A 20,220-nucleotide genomic window follows, 5' to 3' on the forward strand; every position below is an offset into this window, starting at 1 on the left:
CACATTTAGCTAATTTTCTTCACATTTGAGGTACACATTAAATGGTGAATCTAAATGTTAAATGCTAAATCTTTATCTAAATACTAAATTTAAATGTCAAATCTAAATCTTTAGGAATATTTTTCAAATATGAAACTCCATGAATTAAAAATATGATATATAAAGATCTATAAAAGCCCGTGTCCATGTCTCGAGGTGTCCTGTGGCACTTTTACAGGCGTCTCTTTTACTATTGCGGTCAATGGGGAAATTGCTTTTTGGGCACCATGGGATTTTTTGTTGCAGTACCCACAGTGGCCACCATGCAAAATTGTCATTGTTAATTGTCTCCAAGCAGAGGGGGCGCTGTTCTATCCAGTTCATATTATACATCCATGGTTTACATGTGTGCCGGGGAATGACCGGAGCAGATAGTGAGAGTGTTGGATGTTAATGTGCAATCAGCTAATAAAGCCGGATTATCTTCACCAAAACGGCCTGTCATTTGCGTTCCACCACGTAACAACTGTGGAGAAAAGTGTCGGGAGTGAACCCCGGTAACGATGTTACCTCCGGCCCTGGAGAAGATAGATCTCCCCTGTGTCCCCTGACCACGGTCAGGAGATAAAGCAGGAAAGGTTAACACTAGTCTCTTACCTGCTGAATCTGTCTTTTTTCTTTTAAATAAGTGTCGTACGTCCATGGTCACTCACGTGCACACACACACAGAAAGAGAGACGCTTAGAGTTATCTTTCACACATCATCTCATACCAGTGTGATAAATAGCAGCTATTTAACGCAGCTAACGCTAACTGGTTAACAGTGTCTGGACCCCAGTGCCGATTTGGTATCGTAATAACTCCAGTCTGGGTAGACATAGCGGTGTAAAGAGGATGACACCATTTGTTAGGCGGGGGTGTTAAGGTTAAGGTAAGAGGTTATGGAATGCATTACGTCAATGATTGTCCTCAGTAAGGATGCGTGTGTGTGTGTGTGTGTGTGTGTGTGTGTGTGTGTGTGTGTGTGTGTGTGTGTGTGTCAGCGGACGCGTCTCTGTGTATATGTGTGAGTGAGTGATAGAGAAAGAGAGAGAGCAGAGAACACTCGGCACTGATTGGCTGACGATGACATCATCCAGTCCAGCTCTGTTGTGGGTTAGTTAGAGGATGAGCTCATCGTCTCTCACACACACACACACACACACACACGGATCTGAGCTGAGGACTAAAGGACACCTACGCCATCCATCCACCGTCTGAACACAGTGAGTACATATTGTATATATACATATATACATATATATATATATATATATATATATATACATATATATCCGCGTACTGCTGCATCTGTGTTATATGGCTTTATTATTGTATAGTTTTATGTGTGCGCACTGCGCAGTTGTGTGTGAGTGTTATTGTATGCGACTGTAGTTGTGTGTGACTGCAGTTGTGTGAGTGTCGTTGTATGTGAGTGTAGTTGTATATGAGTGCAGTTGTGTGAGTGTAGTTGTATATGAGTGCAGTTGTGTGTGAGTGCAGGTGTGTGAGTGTAGTTGTGTGTGAGTGTAGTTGTATATGAGTGTAGTTGTATGTGAGTGCAGTTGTGTGTGAATGCAGTTGTGTGAGTGCAGTTGTGTGTGAGTGCAGTTGTGTGTGAGTGTTGTTGTGTGAGAGTGCAGTTGTGTGAGTGCAGTTGTGTGTGAGTGTTGTTGTGTGTGACTGCAGTTGTGTGAATGTAGTTGTATTTGTGTGCAGTTGTGTGTGAGTGTTGTATGCGAGTGTAGTTGTGTGTGACTGCAGGTGTGTGTGAGTGCAGTTGGTGGAGACATAGGCTAAACATTGCTCTGATGCAGCGTGTTGTTGTTGTTGTTGTGCAGAAAATGCTTTGGTCCCGGGACACAGAGGCGGAGAGACCCCCACTGTCCGTCATCCTGCCACAGCTTTACCTTGGAGCAGAGAGCGACGTGACACAGGTGAGAGAACACACACACACACACACACACACACACACACACACACACACACACACACACACACACACACACAGACACGTACGCTGACCGTGCTGACAGTGATGGAGAACACAGACACACACACTCATAGAGACTCAATGCATCCACAGCTCCTTACCCTAACCTTACACTAACCTTACCCTAACCTTAAACAAACAAATTGATCTGATTTGGTTCATAAAATGTCAAGAGAAAAAAAAACTCATGCTGGTTAAATTGTTATCAAAATGTTTGTTAATTAATTAAGTTGTCAATGGTTAAGTTAACTGATCAATTATTAGTAATTTGGTCTGTTTAATTTCAGTAAAATCTCAATCAGTGTTTTTCATATCATAAAATGATGTTTTCACATCAAATTGGCTTATTTCTGTAGAAAAAGAAACATATGCTCACATTAATGTAAATGAAATCGCAGAATATATTTTATTAAAGAAGACTCATAATTAATCACTGTATTTTAATTAATTAATTTTAATTAATTAATTAATCATTAAAAACTGTATAATTAAATTCTGATTTTCTGATTTGATCACCAAAATGTCTCTCTGTGTGTGTGTGTGTGTGTGTGTGTGTGTGTGTGTGTGTGTGTGTGTGTGTGTGTGTGTGTGTGTGTGTGTGTGTGTGTGTGTGTGTGTGTGTGTGTGTGTGTGTGTGTGTGTGCAGGAGCGGCTGGCCTCTCTGGGTATCTCATACGTGCTGAATGTGAGCCGCTGCAGTCCCCAGCCTTCGTTCCTCCCTCGCTCCAGATTTCTGCGCATTCCCATTGATGACTCCCTGTGGGACGAGCTGTTGCCATGGATTCCACAGGCTCTGCACTTCATCGGTTGGGATGCTCACACATCATTGCACACACTCAGTCATCTCACAAGCCTTTTATGCAAAGGCTCCGTTCACATTACCAGTTGATCATATTCATAACTACACATGTTTTACATATGGGATTTTCCTGTCAATGCGACTAAAAAAACTGAATTCTGATATGTTCTCAGGTATATGATGATCAGATGTCTGTGTCAAAACAGCAGTGAATAAGTCAGGTTAGAGTCACAGCAATAGAAAACATTGGATATGAGTCATTTTAAGATACAACGTGTACATTTTTCATAAATAAATAAAAATGTATTAGGGAAAATGTTGCCTTTAGCTCCCCCTTGTATGTAGCCTTCATTTAGCATCAAAACTCTTTGTCCACTGTCGTCCAAAATCACAGGGAGTGCTGTAAGGCGGAGGCGGGGTCACCCTTATAGGCGGGTCACCCTTATAGGCGGTGTCACACCGTTATAGGCGGGGTCACACCCTTATAGGCGGGGTCACACCCTTATAAGCGGGGTCACACCATTATAGGCAGGGTCACAAACCTTATAGGCGGGGTCACACCCTTATAGGTGGGGTCACACCCTTATAAGTAGGGTCACACCCTTATAGGCAGGGTCACCCTTATAGGCGGGGTCACACCCTTATAGGCAGGGTAACACCCTTATAGGCGAGGTCACCCTTATAGGCGGGGTCACACCCTTATAGGCGGGGTCACACCCTTATAGGCGAGGTCACCCTTATAGGCGGGGTCACACCCTTATAGGCGGGATCACACCCTTATAGGCGAGGTCACCCTTATAGGCGGGGTCACACCCTTATAGGCGAGGTCACCCTTATAGGCGGGGTCACACCCTTATAGGTGGGGTCACACCCTTATAGGCAAGGTCACCCTTATAGGCGGGGTCACACCCTTATAGGCGAGGTCACCCTTATAGGGGAGGTCACCCTTATAGGCGGAGTCACACCCTTATGTGCGGGACCACACCCTTATAGGCGAGGTCACCCTTATAGGCGTGGTCACACCCTTATAGGCGGGGTCACCCTTATAGGCGGGGTCACACCCTTATAGGCGGGGTCACACCCTTATAGGCGAGGTCACCCTTATAGGTGGGGTCACACCCTTATAGGCGGGGTCACACCCTTATAGGCGAGGTCACCCTTATAGGCGGGGTCACACCCTTATAGGCGGGGTCACACCCTTATAGGCGAGGCCACCCTTATAGGCGGGGTCACACCCTTATAGGCGGGGTCACACCCTTATAGGCGAGGTCACCCTTATAGGCGGGGTCACACCCTTATAGGCGGGATCACACCCTTATAGGCGAGGTCACCCTTATAGGCGGGGTCACACCCTTATAGGCGAGGTCACCCTTATAGGCGGGGTCACACCCTTATAGGTGGGGTCACACCCTTATAGGCAAGGTCACCCTTATAGGCGGGGTCACACCCTTATAGGCGAGGTCACCCTTATAGGGGAGGTCACCCTTATAGGCGGAGTCACACCCTTATGTGCGGGACCACACCCTTATAGGCGAGGTCACCCTTATAGGCGTGGTCACACCCTTATAGGCGGGGTCACCCTTATAGGCGGGGTCACACCCTTATAGGCGGGGTCACACCCTTATAGGCGAGGTCACCCTTATAGGTGGGGTCACACCCTTATAGGCGGGGTCACACCCTTATAGGCGAGGTCACCCTTATAGGCGGGGTCACACCCTGGACAGATCATCTGTCCATCACAGGGACACAGAGACAAACCACTCACTCTCACACCTACGGTCAGTTTAGAGTGATATTCAATTCCTGCCATATGAAAATTACACTTACATTTTAGACACCGGTCATGTAATGTAATGTAAATGTAGTCTAACAGACAGACAAATTATTCCTCATTACACTCACTGTCAATGTTTCCCTAAAAACGCAATATTTAGATTTTTTAACCAAGATAAGCAGTAGGTGGCACTAAAGAATAAGAATGAATAGCTTGATGACATAAATCAAGAGCTCCAGTGTTTCTATTATTGTAGTAATAATACAGTATTATAGTATAGTTAGAGTATAATACTGTATTCAGTGTGCAGTCAGTGCAGTGAAATACAGAGGCTAGAGTGATCAGTCAGTTTGATGTAAACAACACTGTGAGAAAAGCAATGACAAATACAGACTTGTGAACAATAATTTTTTCCCCCACTATTTTGTATTGCCATTTCTGTAACTTTATTATTTATAGGTAGAACACATTTAACACAAGACATATATGTTTGGACAAGGAATTACAACAGCATTTAATGCACGTTATTTCAAATATATGCATAATAAATCTTAAACAAAAAGCTAAAAAAATATCTCCATGTGTGTCACAGATACAGCCATGTCTTCTGGAGCCTCAGTGCTGGTTCACTGTGCAGCAGGAATCTCCCGCTCTCCTGCACTGGCTGTGGCCTACATCATGTACAGTCTGGGGATGGACCTGGACCAGGCCTACAGGTACGGCTGATGTTACTCACTGTCATACATACCCATTACACTACAATATATATATAGAGTGGTCCTGTTGCACATATATGTTAGTTATGGAGGTCTACTTACATACATTAACTTGTTTTTATGCTCAAAAACCTCCTAGTTGCTGTAAACGAGCCGATAGAAATCTCTCCTCACTGAAGCTCTCGTCAGCCGCGCTGTTTCAGACTGAACTCTCACCCCCAGAAGACAGAATTGGGTGCTTTCCCAACTGTCTTGTGATTGGCCACGTACCTGGAAGTGACGTAATTAGCACACCAGCTCTCAGAAGCAAAGCTCCCCCCTCTGGACCCCGCCGCAGTCCCTTTTATGACTTTGACCCGGAGTCAGACCCAGAGTCAGAAGACACTGTCGCTCGTGAAACACCTCCACAACGGACGTTATTCTTCTTCTTCTGCGGTTCAATGTACGCAACCGGATGTGCTCGGACTAGTGCCCGGAGCAGGACGATCTGCTGTTCAGGAGAACCACTGTTTACGTAACGAGAACAGGTTTTTTTAGAGATCTCGCTGAGCTCGAGATTACAATAAAACGCAGATAGCAGATGTTTTTCACCTCTGTGTGCAATGACATGCAGTTCCAGCAGAAAAGACAGAGAAAACATAAAGAAAGTTATGTTACACATTTTATAGATTCAAGATCAAGATTCTATTTGTCATTCCCTCATAAAGGCATATTTAATTATTTTTCTCACAGTCCCACCAGCTAGCTATAAAGATGTGTTAAAAAGAACAGCAAATGGACAAAGTAGTGCAGCAACTGCATCTAATAATGAAATCAGAGTCATTTAGAGGCACGATCCGTCTAATATGCAGTAGCTTTTACACAAAGACATTGTGAGGAAGATGCATTTGATTGGCTTCTCACGCTTTCACGCCACACCTCCGATGTCTCACGCTGAAGTACACATCACGATTAAAAACAGTTGTGAACATATCTGACAGCTGAGTTTATCTGTGATCTAATCTGTTGAGCCTGAGAAAAGCCACTCATGATCGCTAAGTTATGTCTGCAGAGACTGTGAAGACTGTGAGGAGTACAATATTAAACTGTCTCTGGTTGATCCAATACATCCATGGGCTGAGCTCGCGCTAAGCATATGGTGCAAATTAGGGCATTAATGACTTCAGTTTTTCTCAGGTCGACTTATCTGTCAATAAAGTCGAAGTCGAGTCGACAAGTCGTTTGATGACGTCATCACATTGACACATCGGAGGAGCACAGCTGTCCAACAATGAGCAACTTTTATTAGTTCTCTGTAACATTAACAAGTACAGTAAAGGGCACTTTCGAACAACAAGAATCAACATGCATTCTCAAAGACATTTGAACTAGGGATGCACCGATTGCCATTTTTGGGGCCGATTCCGATTTCCGATTTTTCAAGAAGTTTGACCTGCCAATACCGATTTTAGCCGATTCAGATTTCAATTTTTTAAACCACTTTACAGCATACAGAAAGATATATATTTTTGCATATTTTCTTTAATAGAACATTTTAACATAGAAATACAATCAGTTCACATCCAATATCCAACTAAATATACAAAAACAAATCACTACCTGTATGTGTAGTTTATTTAAGTTTAAACATATTTCACAACATATTACCTACACACAAATAAGTAAATGAACTAATGACCAAGAGCTCAGAGCTCACTCTCTCTCTCTCTCTCTCTCTCTCGCTCGGTCTATCTCTCTCCCGCCCCGTGCCAACAATGCCTCTCTCTCTCGGCGCACACAGGTTTAAATGACAAACAAACAAATGCTGATCAAAAGTTTTGTGCAAGTGATTTAAGGTCCTGACTCTTGTCTTAAATATGACAGGCTTCATTCAGTGATTAAAACAAATATATAAACATTAATAAAATGTATACATGCAGAGCGCTCACTCGCAAAGCAGACAGCAGCGGCGTGGCTGCGCGGATGTTGTGTGATCAAATACACCGGTATGGCCGTATATTAAAAATGCATCATATCATAACGGGAAAAAACAGTATTAGGTGTGAACCAGTATACGGCCCAGCCCTACACTCTAGTACATGTGCATGTAGTCGCGTACACGTGTGTTGCTGATGCTGCGCGATGCGGGTGCATTTTGATCGGCTTATTAAAATCGGAATATTCTGACTGACCGATCATGGTAACAATGTTAATAAAACACATATACAATATATATACTGTATATATAACAAAAATTAACAGAAAAATGAAAACACACTTGCTTGACAGCAAAGTAACCCTATTCGGAGTCACCCTCATATTCCTCTTTCACAGTCCTGGCGCACTTGCGCTGCAGGTTTTCATGCAAAAAGATAAGAGTATCCACATGTGCTGGATGAAGGCTTGCGCGCTGTCGGGTGATGGTATTCCCGGCTGGTGGCTGGAACAGCCAAGTAGGAGTCCGCCTGATTGCGGGCCCACCACTGCAGTGGATTCTACTTGGTTGGGAGTTGAGGGGTTGCGAAATACGCACGGAGTTCGGCAGCTGGAGTGGAGTGAGCTTCTTTGCGCCCGCTCTCCGGCGGACGACTTGTCGATCCCTCTCAGGGGTCGTCAACTTGTGCTACTGAAGTCAATTTTCTGTTAATGCTCTAGTGCGAATATCATCCATCCTCTGAAACGTTTGAGACCGCTTGCACCCACCATACCTAGACAGTTTGGTTATGATCAGTTGCATCATACTGAGCGGCAAGAGAGGTGTCAGAGCGTCAATGGCTCTAGGAATTCAGCCAAGCATATGCGCAGAACAAATCGAGTTACACGTAGGAAATATTTTCTTATATTTTCTTTCTTTCTTAAGTTTTATGTTTTATGTTGTGAGAAAGAATGTTGCATATTGTTCCTTAAAGGAGTTAAAAGAAATGAAGTGAATTAATTTGAATGTCATTGTGTGTCTGTGATTCATCAGATTTGTGAAAGAGCGTCGGCCCTCCATTTCCCCAAACTTCAACTTCCTGGGTCAGCTGCAGCACTTCCAGGGCACTTTGTGCCACAGCGGCACTCGTCTGTCTTCCTCCACTGACAGTGACGACCACTGTAGTCTGAAGATGAACCTTCCGGCTGACACTGTTACTGGAAACACAACAGAAGTCACAGAGCAGGCACAGACAGAGACCTTTTACAGCAGAGACGACACACAACACAGACACACACACACTGATGAAAATGGAAACCAGCGCCTGTCACTGTCAGGGAAACTTCAGAATCTTCATCTAACTCTTAATCTAAATCAGCAGCAGGTACAGACGCCATACAAGGATCAGGCTCCAAGTCCCTGTGATCCTGTCAAACCTGCACCAAAGCCCACTCAACTACAACTCCCATCAGGCTCTGCTTCTCTAGTAGAGAAACGCAAAAGCCTCACCCTCTCTTTGACTCCCTTGGTAAGCAGCAGTAGTCAGCAAACAGAGGACACCAGCAGGTCTAAGACATTCCACAGCAGTGAGACAGGAGGAAGGGCCGGGGAAAAGATGCATGAGAATCACGCTTGGAAAACCCACCAAGGGTGGAGTTCCTCCTACAGTAGGTGCAGCAGAGGTGAGGTGCAGGAGCAGAGGGCGCTGTCGCCTTTCAGCTGCACCCTCAACAAGCTGCTGGACTGGGGGGAGAGAGTTCTGCTGGGAGGACTGTTCTTCCCTCCTGTGCGGATGGGACAGGCTGCTCTGTCATACAGGTGCTGAGGCTGCTGCATTTCCTTCTGTGCATGACAAACTGCACATGTGATGAACCACACATACAACAAGTCAGACAACTTCTGTGTATCTATGTGTTATGTATTTATTGCAGACTTAATCATAGGAACAAGACCCCAAACCTCCACATGCATCCTATTTATTACAGCTTTTCTATTTGTATCATACAGATATTGAAAGTTTACAGATGGTGATTAAATGATATCTCAACTGTATGTTGCTGCCTTTGTCTCATGTTTTTAATAGGGTTGGTTTGATTGTCAGCTATAATCAGTGAGTCATATTTAGGAGGGTTTATTGGCAGAAATTGAATAGTGTATAACCAATATTATATATATATATATATATATATTATATTATTATATTATATTATATTATATATTATATAACCAATTTATAATATTAATAGTTTGGATTTGTGGCCTCAGAATAAGCCTTTAATGACTCTGTGATGGACTGGCAACCTGTTCAGAGTGTACCTGACCTATCACCCTATGTCAATGGGGATTGGTTCCCAGCATATATAAATATTTAAAGAGCATTTCATTTTCTGTTTTCTTTGAAACTATAGATGTCTTGGAAAAACTCCAGAGTTGCCACTTATTCACTAAATTGTTACTTTCTAGTTACATTCACTTGTTATGTACGGCCTATGTGTTTAATAAAGTGGCCATGTTTGTTCCAAAGTCTCAACAGACAAACCAATAATAATATACATGTGTATCTGTGGTAAACTCAACAGCTAGTGTTGTCCCCTGATGCATTTAAGAAAAGGAGGAGTCCTCTGTGTATTACGGTGGCCCTGAGGTGCAAAACACAAACGCAAATCACAAAACACAACACAAATCAAAAACACAAAAGCAAATCAAAAAACACAAACGCAAATCAAAAAACACAAACGCAAATCAAAAACACAAAAACATTAACTCACAACGCAAACACAATTGTTTTTTGTGTTTTCTGCATTTGTGTTAGCGTTGTGTGATTTGTGTTTCCGTTTTTAGTTAATGTTTTTGTGTTTTTGATTTGTGTTGTGTTTTGTGATTTGCATTTGTGTTTTGCAACTCAGGGCCACCGTAGTTTATTATAATCTACAGTCTCATATTTCAATGTCATCAATTATTACACGCTGTACCTTTAAATTGCCCTTGTTTAATACATAAACATATAAGGGGTGTTTGTTTAACACGTCTATCTGTGTGGTCGAGCTGTTCAGAGAGGCTGTATGTAAGAATTTAACAGTCAGACAGAAGTGACAAAACTTAGCAGCCTTAGCATCTGGACATAGAAGCCAGCTTTAGTTTAGAGAAATTAAAAATTGTGACGCTGTTTAAAATTTAAAGCTAACAGCTAGTTTTCAATCAACTAACTTCTGTCTTATCAAGCCATTTCCAAATTAAGAGTCCCCACATCCCAATTTTAACATTTTAAACTCCTCTTTTAATCACAACTCTGCTCATAATACATGATATAGGATCAGTTATCATCTCCTCACACATCTGATTATTTATAGCCTATTTCACAATCAGCTAGAAGAAAACAATGGAGCCCAGCCAGCATGTCCATAGGGGTTATATTCAGACCGACCATATGCATCCCATATGGGGATGAGGTTTCCATGGTGGCCCCACCCGTGTTTGACAACATGGGCTTCACATTGGGGGCCCATGTTAATGAAACCATATAGGACCTGGATAATTTAGCACACAATTAGCCTGAAAAGGGTACTAACTGGACATGCACTTTAAGTGGGCAAACATGTACAAACCCTAATATAACTCTAATGGAGTCCACATGGAATTTCTGGCTGCATATCTAAGATAGAAAATGAAAAACTCCATAATTTATCCAAATGTTATAATCCCTCAACATTCACAAAATTTGCATAGCGCTGAAAAATGAATGAGAATTGAGCTTCATTTAAAACTGAAAATAAAAGCCTGTTTTAATAATATATTTGTCATGACTTCTCATCATACACCCGTGTTACCTTCTACCCACTCTGGGAATCATTAGTCCAGACTCATGCATGAATAACACATTTATGGGCTATTGCTTTCCACCTTTGCAGTGACATAAGGGTTTGGTCTTGTTTGATCCCTTGAAACACCCATGAATACATGTACAATTAGACTGGATCAGTGAGAAAAATGTTATGTTAATCACTCATCATCATTTTTCTTACTGGTTCTCACATACACACATCTCCTCACTCCAGTCCTGGTTGATTGTCAATGGCTCCCAGTTAATTTTAGAGTGGATTTTACTGATGACTTTTTAAAGGTCACATAGAGTGGTCCTGTTGCACATATATGTGAGTTATGGAGGTCTACTTACATATATTAAGTTGTTTTTATGGTCAAAATCCTCCTAGTTGATGTAAACGAGCCGATTGAAATCTGTCCTTTTCGAAGCGCTTGTCAGTCGCGCTATTTCAGCCATAAATCTCGCCCGAGAAGACAGAGTGTGTTGTGATTGGCCAGCCAGCGTAGAGCCTTCCCACCTGTGTTGTGATTGGCCAGGTATCTGGAAGTGACGTAATCTATCACGTCAGCTCTCAGAAGCGCAGCTCCCTCTCTGGAGCGGTGGATGCATTGCTACTCATTATCAAAACATTGTTTTAACAGTGTTTAAAAATAGCTTCGTCACGACTCCCCGCCGCAGTCCCTTTATGACTTTAAACCGGAGTCAGACCCAGAGTCAGAAGACACTGTTGCTCGGGAAACACCTCCACAACGGACGTTATTCTTCTTCTGGGGTTCAATGTACGCAACCGGATGTGCCCGGACTACCGCCCGGAGCAGGACGATCGGTTGTACAGGAGAACCGCTGCTTACGTAACTATAACGGGATTTTCAGTGATCTCGTTGAGCCCCGAGATTACAATAAAACACAACTTTCTCAGCAGTGGCTGAACTGTTTGTTTCGAACCGTCAGGCTTCATAAACAAGGTAATGACGCAGATACACACCAAAAAAAACAGCGATAATAGGAACTTCCGGTCTAGTTCCGCTTTAACCTCATATGGTTTTGTTCTGTTGCTACATTTCATAGATGTTGACCCAATATGAGCATCCTTGGGCAGGGCCCTCCTGGATGTCCTAAAGTTGAGGCTCAAATCCAGAGGAGACTTTAATATCAGGACTCCTCCACTTGTTTGTTTCTAGTCTGTCATCTTGTTTCGCTTTCATTAATCTGGTTTGTAAAAGCACTTTCAGAAACTCCGATCAGAGGGCTTCTGATCAGGGACTCAATTTACTTCCAAGTTCTGGAAGGAGGATGAATCAGGACCTCGAGACCACCCTACGGTGCCTGGTGTCACAGAACCCTACGACCTGGAGCGAGCACTTGGGGTGAATTCCAATTCCTTGCTTAACCCTCAATCTTAACCCTCACTCTCAAAAATGCGCGCTCCCTCTAGTGCAAGTGCTGTCCCGATTCTCAGAAAAATTAAGTTGAGGGGCGAGTTTAAGCTGTATCGCCCTCAATATAGAGATTTTCTGAGACCACCCTTGGGAGCAAGGGCTACCCAGAATGCATTGCGTGTTTTCACATAACAAAGATGGCGCCGAAAGCAGCGAAGCGAGTGCGATACAAATTAAGTATTTTCTGTCACGATCCACATTTCATGGCTTCCATAGTTGTTGTTATTTTGTCTGCTGCTCCGTGTTTCTCTCTCTCTGTGTTCACCCTGCAGGGGGTGTGGTTGACCCAGTTTTCCAAATGACGCCAGAGATGACTTCCACCTGCGCAGCTCCTGCGCAGCTCCTGCCCAGCTGCGCCTGATCAGCGATCATCCGGGCATATTAGGCGGGACTTCGCGTCTCTCTGGTGTCAGTTCCACATTTTCGCTTAGCTGGTAAATGCTTCTCTACCTCGCTACTAGAATTCTTGACTACCTAAGTACTCACCCCAACCTCCGTCTTCAGGTCTCCACGTCTCCTGCCGTGAGAAGAACACAGAGTCCCCGCGGATTTACTACCACTCCTGGAATCGCCTACTCCTGTTCTTCTCCACCGCATTCGTCTCTTCCACCATGACGAAGCGGCTTCGCCTCTCCTCGACCTTCGTGGATCTTCAAACCCCCCTCGCTGAACATCTTGAGTGAGTCCGTTCCTTGGGGACGTGAAATGAACTGTGTTTGCCACGAAGGAGCCGCTGAGGGTCTGGCCTGATGCTATCTATATTCTTTGTCTATCACTGTCACATTCTACGCTCTCGCTAGCACGTGTATTTGTGTATATATATATATCTATATATTTATTTTTTGTTTAATAAATATTATTATTATATATATACCTACCTACCTGTGTCCTGCTCTGCATTCAGGTCCAACCCTTTAAGTTCTAGGTTTTCCCTTTAAAGGGAAAACATAACAGTTGGAACTGACCAACTATGGACCCGGCAGACAGGGACTTAATACACCAGGCATTAGCTTCTCACGGCGAGGCCATACGCCGACACGAGGGCCTGCTAAGGGACGTAGCTACCGCCGTTCACGAGCTAACCGTTAGCATTCAACCGCTGCTAGCTTCCGTGTCTCCTGCCTCACTGCCCGCTCCTTCGCCACCAGCTACTCCTACGTTAGCCCCCGCGCTAGCTTCACGCGAACCGTTTGTTCCTACACCCGAACGTTTTTCGGGGGAACTTAACAAGTGCACGAGTTTCTTGTTTCAATGCTCACTAGTCTTTGACCTACAGCCAACCACTTACCCCAATAACCATGCTAAGATCGCATTTGTGGTAAATCTGCTAACCGGTAGAGCCGCTCAGTGGGCCACGGCCTTCCTCCGAAATGATCACCACCGCTCCATCTCCTATGCTACGTTTTCTACAGAGTTGAACCGGGTTTTCGACCAAACTTTCCATAATAGTGACATTTCTAACCAGTTACTCGCATTGAAACAGGGTAACTCGTCCGCCGCTGATTTCGCTGTCAGTTTTCGTATATTGGCATCTGAGAGTGGGTGGAATGACGCGACGCTAAGGGCCATTTTTCTACATGGGCTAACAGACGAATTACGGGACGAATTAGCTACTCGTGACATAGCACCCCACCTTGAAGTGTTGATTGAACTAGCTTTTCGTATAGATTGTAGACTCCGTGAGAGGCGAGTTGATAGACGACGTAACCCTACTGTTCGTGTCCCGGAGACCACGCGTTTTCCCGTCTCCTCTACTCCGTTTTTTCCTTCCGCTAACTTGGTTAGCATTTCTGAACCCATGCAGCTAGGTCGAACTCGGTTGTCGCCCATGGAGAGAAGACGACGGTTGCAGTCCGGAGCCTGCTTATACTGCGGACAACTTGGTCACGTCATGTCAGTCTGTCCTCAACGCCCAAAAGCCTGAGCTCACCAGCACACGCAGGAGTGCTGGTGAGCAGGACCATCTCCTGTCCTGCACCCACCCGGGTCTCACTGAAGGCTCAACTCCGCCGGGGTCAAGACTGTTTCTCCACCACATGCCTACTGATGAAAGTTTCATTGACACTCACCTGGCTGAACAGGCTGGCATCCCTACGACCCCCTTGCCTCAACCCAAGATCATCTCGGACCTCAACGGCAATCGTCTTGCTGAGGTTACTCTTCGCACCATTCCCCTCACCCTGGTCCTGTCCGGGAACCACGTCGAGGAGGTCCAACTCTTCCTAATTCCGGCTTCCTCCGCTTCAGTGGTCCTGGGTCTTCCATGGCTGTCTCTGCACAACCCCTCCTTCGACTTGTCTTCGGGTCGTCTGTCCAGCTGGAGCATCCTCTGCCATTCCCGCTGCCTCAGATCCGCTCAACCCTCTTCACTGAGACCTGCCGACGTTCCACCTGTGCCACCCGACCTCTCCAACGTTCCAGAGGCGTATCACAATCTAGCTGAGGCGTTCTCTAAGGATCGGGCCCTCTCCTTACCTCCTCATCGTCCATACGACTGCGGCATAGATCTCCTTCCTGGCGCCACTCTTCCATCCAGAAGACTGTACAACCTCTCCCGCACCGAACGTCAAAGTATGGAGGACTATATCAATCAGTCACTATCTACAGGTCTCATTCGCCCCTCGTCTTCTCCAGTAGGGGCTAGGTTCTTCTTCGTGGAGAAGGACGGATCCCTTCGTCCGTGCATTAACTATCCTGGGCTAAATGATATAACGGTGAAGAATCGTTACGCCCTTCCCCTTCTAGACGCCGCCTTTAACCCCCTCAGTAAGGCTAGAATCTTCTCCAAGCTCGACTTACGAAATGCTTATCATCTGGTTCGCATCAGAGAGGGGGACGAGTGGAAAACGGCGTTCAACACACCCATGGGACATTTCGAATACTTGGTCATGCCATTTGGTCTCACTAACGCCCCTGCCGTGTTCCAGCACCTGGCAAATGACATTTTGCGTGACATGCTGGACAAATTCCTCTTCGTATATCTGGACGACATCCTGATATTTTCTGAGACCGAAGAGGAACATGTCCAGCATGTCCGGCTAGTTTTACAGAGACTATTAGAGAACAAGCTTTTTGTTAAAGCCGAGAAATGCATGTTTCACTCTGAATCAGTTCCCTTTTTAGGATTCATTGTTGAACAAGGCAGCCTCGCACCAGACCCATCGAAGATCTCTGCAGTCAAGGACTGGCCGACGCCCACCACCCGGAAGCAGCTACAACGCTTCTTGGGTTTTGCCAACTTCTACAGAAGATTTATAAAAAATTATAGTCGCATTGCCGAACCACGTTGGCTCCTATCCTCTCCCACCCGGATCCTGAGCTCCAATTCGTGGCCGAGGTCGACGCATCCGACACGGGAGTGGGGGCGGTCCTCTCCCAGCGTAACCACAACGACCAGAAGCTCCATCCCTGCGCCTTCTTCAGTCGCCGCTTATCCCCTGCGGAAAGGAATTATGACGTGGGAAATAAGGAGCTCCTGGCGCTACAAGAATGGCGGCACTGGCTGGAGGGGACTGCCCAGCCTTTCATAGTGTGGACCGACCACAAGAACTTGGCCTACCTCCAGAACACCCGACGCCTGAACTCCCGCCAAGCTCGTTGGGCCCTGTTCCTAGGCCACTTCAAGTTTTCATTGACCTTCCGCCCTGGTACCCGGAACGTTAAACCTGATGCACTCTCCCGACTCTACTCACCAGACCCCCCGGAGCTGGAGCCTGGGACCATCCTGCCTCCGTCCTGCATTCTGGGCGCTGCTACATCGCCTGTTGAGGCAAATGTCCGCGAGGCCCAGCTGACCGAACCAGACCCCGGCGGAGGACCTCCAGACCGTCTATTCGTCCCAGAAGCTACCCGCTCTAGAGGAGTGACCCCGCAATGGGGGGTCTGCCATCCTGGATCTGCACGCACGCTCCAGTTCCTGAGACAACGCTTCTGTTGGCCCACCATTTCCCAGGACGTCGCCACCTTCGTCTCGGCATGCCCCACCTGTTCCAGAGGCAAGTCTTTGAACCGCCCACCTGCGGGACTCCTTCATCCCCTCCCCATTCCCCATTGCCCCTGGTCTCATATTGCTGTTGATTTCGTCACTGGACTCCCCCCCCCCTCCAACAACAACACTACTGTCCTCACTGTCATAGACCGGTTCTCCAAATCGGTTCATTATATGGAACGCTGCCAGGCCGTAGGGGTGGAGGTCAGAGCATCACTCCAGAAAGCATCACTACAGTCCCAAAAGCAAGACAATCGCCATCGCACTCCCGCTCCAGAATACTTACCTGCCCAAAAGGTATGGCTCTCTTCTAAGGACCTCCCTCTCCAAGGGGAATCCCGAAAACTGGCTCCGAAGTTCATCGGCCCCTTCCCAGTAGACAGAGTCATCAATGCCACCTCCGTCCGTCTCAAGTTGCCTCAATCCCTGAAGATCCACCCGACGTTCCATGTGTCTCTCCTCAAACCAGTGATCGAGTCGGACCTGGTTCCCCCCTCTGACCCCCCTCCTCCACCCAGGATGATCGAAGGCGGTGAGGCCTTCACAGTTAACCGAATTTTGAATATTCGCAGACGCGGCCGGGGGCACCAGTACATGGTCGATTGGGAGGGGTACGGCCCAGAGGAGAGGTCATGGTTTCCACGCCACTTCATCCTGGACCAGACGCTGATCCAGGATTTCCACCGTGACCACCCTGATGCTCCTGTCTTGGCGCCAGGTGGCGCCCGTTGAGGAGAGGTACTGTCACGATTCACATTTCATGGCTTCCATAGTTGTTGTAATATTGTCTGCTGCTCCGTGTTTTCGCTCTCTCTGTGTTCACCCTGCAGGGGGCGTGGTTGACCCAGTTTTCCAAATGACGCCAGAGATGACTTCCACCTGCGCAGCTCCTGCCCAGCTGCGCCTGATCAGCGATCATCCGGGCATATAAGGCGGGACTTCGCGTCTCTCTGGTGTCAGTTCCACGTTTTTGCTTAGCTGGTAAATGCTTCTCTACCTCGTTACTAGAATTCTTGACTACCTAAGTACTCACCCCAACCTCCGTCTTTAGGTCTCCATGTCTCATGCCGTGAGAAGAACACAGTGTCCCCGCGGATTTACTACCACTCCTGGAATCGCCTACTCCTGTTCTTCTCCACCGCATTCGTCTCTTCCACCACGACGAAGCGGCTTCACCTCTCCTCGACCATCGTGGATCTTCAAACCCCCCTCGCTGAACATCTCGAGTGAGGCCGTTCCTTGGGGACGTGAAACGAACTGTGTTTGCCACGAAGGAGCCGCTGAGGTCTGGCCTGATGCTATCTATATTCTTTGTCTATCACTGTCACATTCTACGCTCTCGCTAGCACGTGTGTTTGTGTATATATATATATCTATATATCTATATATTTATTTTTCGTTTTAATAAATATTATTATTATATATATACCTACCTGTGTCCTGCTCTGCATTCAGGTCCAACCCTTTAAGTTCTAGGTTTTCCCTTTAAAGGGAAAACATAACATTTTGTTAATAGAGATATAAAAATGATGAAAACCATTGTATTATCTTAGTTTAGGCCCATATTATGGATTACTGATGTCATTGTTACATAACATTTATTTTTATTTTACGATCTTTTGTCAATAGCCGGCCGGTGCGCACACGCGATCATTCGCTATCGTATACCCTTCAATAAGCCGTGGTGTGCGGAAACTGTCAGCTGAATATGTCCGTGGTTGTGGTATTTGTATGAGTATCATCTTATAACTAACTGACAACCTAATAACTTGACAAACAGATCGTAATAAATAATCCTGAGGTAAATGTGTTCTTCTTCTTTTTTGGAGTTGACAGACTGGACGCAGCTTTCGTGTTATTCTGCCCCCCGCAGTCTGAAGACGTATCTGCATTTAAGGGGTGTCCCATTTCTAAGTGACAAAATAACCCTCACCACTTGGTTTTGAGGGTCAGTTAAGATTAAGGGTTGAGCTTGAGGGTTAAGATGTGAGGTGAGATGCTGCCTTCGGGTCTGGTCAGCGGCTCGGCAGGTTCTTCTAAGAGGGTCGGCTCGTATGGAGGCGGCGCCAGAACACAGGCCAGGGCAGAAGGTTTGGTTATCCACCAAGGACCGTCTTTCTCTGTCTGCCCAGGTCGCTTCGAGTGCACCGGGCCTTCCATATCAGCACCCGTTCAGGAAAGCCCATTGGTAAATAAAGCCTCATAATTTTTCAGTCATCCTGATTCCTGTCTCGTGCATTTGGATCCAAGAGTTGCAACACCTTCTTAACATTGACTCACTGTAGTGTATACTGAAGAACATAAAACTACAGTTTACAGATTCATCTCTTTGTTTTTGTTGTGTATCTTATAACCTAAAGCGGACCTAGACCGGAATTTCCAATTAGCGCTATTTTTTAGTGTGTATCTGCGTCCTTGCCTTGTTTATGAAGCCCTGAAGGTTCTAAACAAACAGTTCAGCCACTGCTGAGAACGCTGTGTTTTATTGTAATCTCGGGCTCAGGGAGATCTCTGAAAATCCCGTTATAGTTACGTAAACAGCGGTTCTCCCGAACAGCAGATCCTCCCACTCCGGGCACTAGTCCGGGCACATCCGGTTGCGTACATTGAACCGCAGAAGAAGAATAACGTCCGTTGTAGAGGTGTTTCACGAGCGACAGTGTCTTCTGACTCTGGGTCTGACTCCGGGTCAAAGTCATAAAAGGGACTGCAGCGGGGAGTCGTGAAGAAGCTATTTTTAAACACTGTTAAAACAATGTTTTGATAATGAGTAGCAGTGCATCCACCGTTCCAGAAGGGGGAGCTGTGCTTCTGAGAGCGGGTGTACTGAATATGTCACTTCCGGGTTGAGAGAGTTGAGTCTCAAGTCTCGCGACTGCGAAACAGCGTCAGAAAAGAGGATTTCTATCGGCTCGTTTACAGCAACCTAGGAGGTTTTTGAGCATAAAAACAAGTTAATGTATGTAAGTAGACCTCCATAACTAACATATATGTGCAACAGGACCACTCTATGTTAGCTTTAAGTGGTTAACCAATATGTATTTGTCCATGGCTGCTGCTATAAATCATAAGCATAAGATATATGATGATGCTTTTTCTTTTTCCTCCAGCAAATAAAATATAACAGTTTAATCATTTACAAACTTGCACACATTTAAACTTTTTTTTTGTAATTCATAAAAAGGAATGGACTAATGTAATAAAATAAATGTTAGATTTAAAGCGTGCTTGGTGCTTTCACATCCTGTTCGCGCCAGTGGTTCGTGTGACGTCAAGGATTCGCTGAATGACCAAATAAGGAGAGCGGCACTTGAGAGGAGGAACGTTCACGTTCCCGAAGAAAAGGAAGAACAAGAGAGAGAAAACTCAGGTGTGTCCCGTGTTCAGTGTGGGACTCACGGTGATATCAGTGCCAACAGTTGTCTACGTGTGCGTGTGTGTGTGCGCGCGCGCGCGTGTGTGTGCGCGTGTGTGTGTGTTGGGGGGGGTGGTGTTGGGGGAGTCTCTTGAAGAAACAGAGAAGAGGAAGCAGTTCCGCCCTCACCAGTAGCAGCAGACTGTGGAAGCTGGAAAAACCGAGCACAGCAAAGAAGTGAGTCCGCCTCAAAGTTTTGGTGAGCGGGACCTTTTGTCTCACGTGTGTCGCTGAGTGGAAACTTCTCGAAGCAGCAAATGTCCCGCATGTGAAGAAGAAGCAGAAGAAGAAGAAGACGCTCTCGTCGCCCTGCTTGTCCACCTCACTACGGACTGACTCGGCGTTGGTTCGTGTCGGCGTC

General features: G+C 45.8%; 1 protein-coding gene across 1 annotated transcript; it reads left to right on the top strand.

The window, feature by feature from the left end:
* Positions 1-1,862: 1,862 nt before the first annotated feature.
* LOC310932575 (uncharacterized protein) lies at positions 1,863-9,082 on the top strand (the record flags this gene model as incomplete). Its single annotated transcript, XM_083895901.1, has 4 exons — positions 1,863-1,955; positions 2,658-2,817; positions 5,177-5,300; positions 8,248-9,082. 4 exons carry the CDS (start codon positions 1,863-1,865, stop codon positions 9,017-9,019), a joined length of 1,149 nt encoding a protein of 382 aa, XP_083752027.1. The 3' UTR covers positions 9,020-9,082.
* Between the last annotated feature and the right edge of the window lie 11,138 nt (positions 9,083-20,220).

The sequence above is a fragment of the Microchirus variegatus genome (genome assembly GCF_963457635.1).
Source record: "Microchirus variegatus genome assembly, chromosome: 10".
Classification (NCBI taxonomy): domain Eukaryota; kingdom Metazoa; phylum Chordata; class Actinopteri; order Pleuronectiformes; family Soleidae; genus Microchirus; species Microchirus variegatus.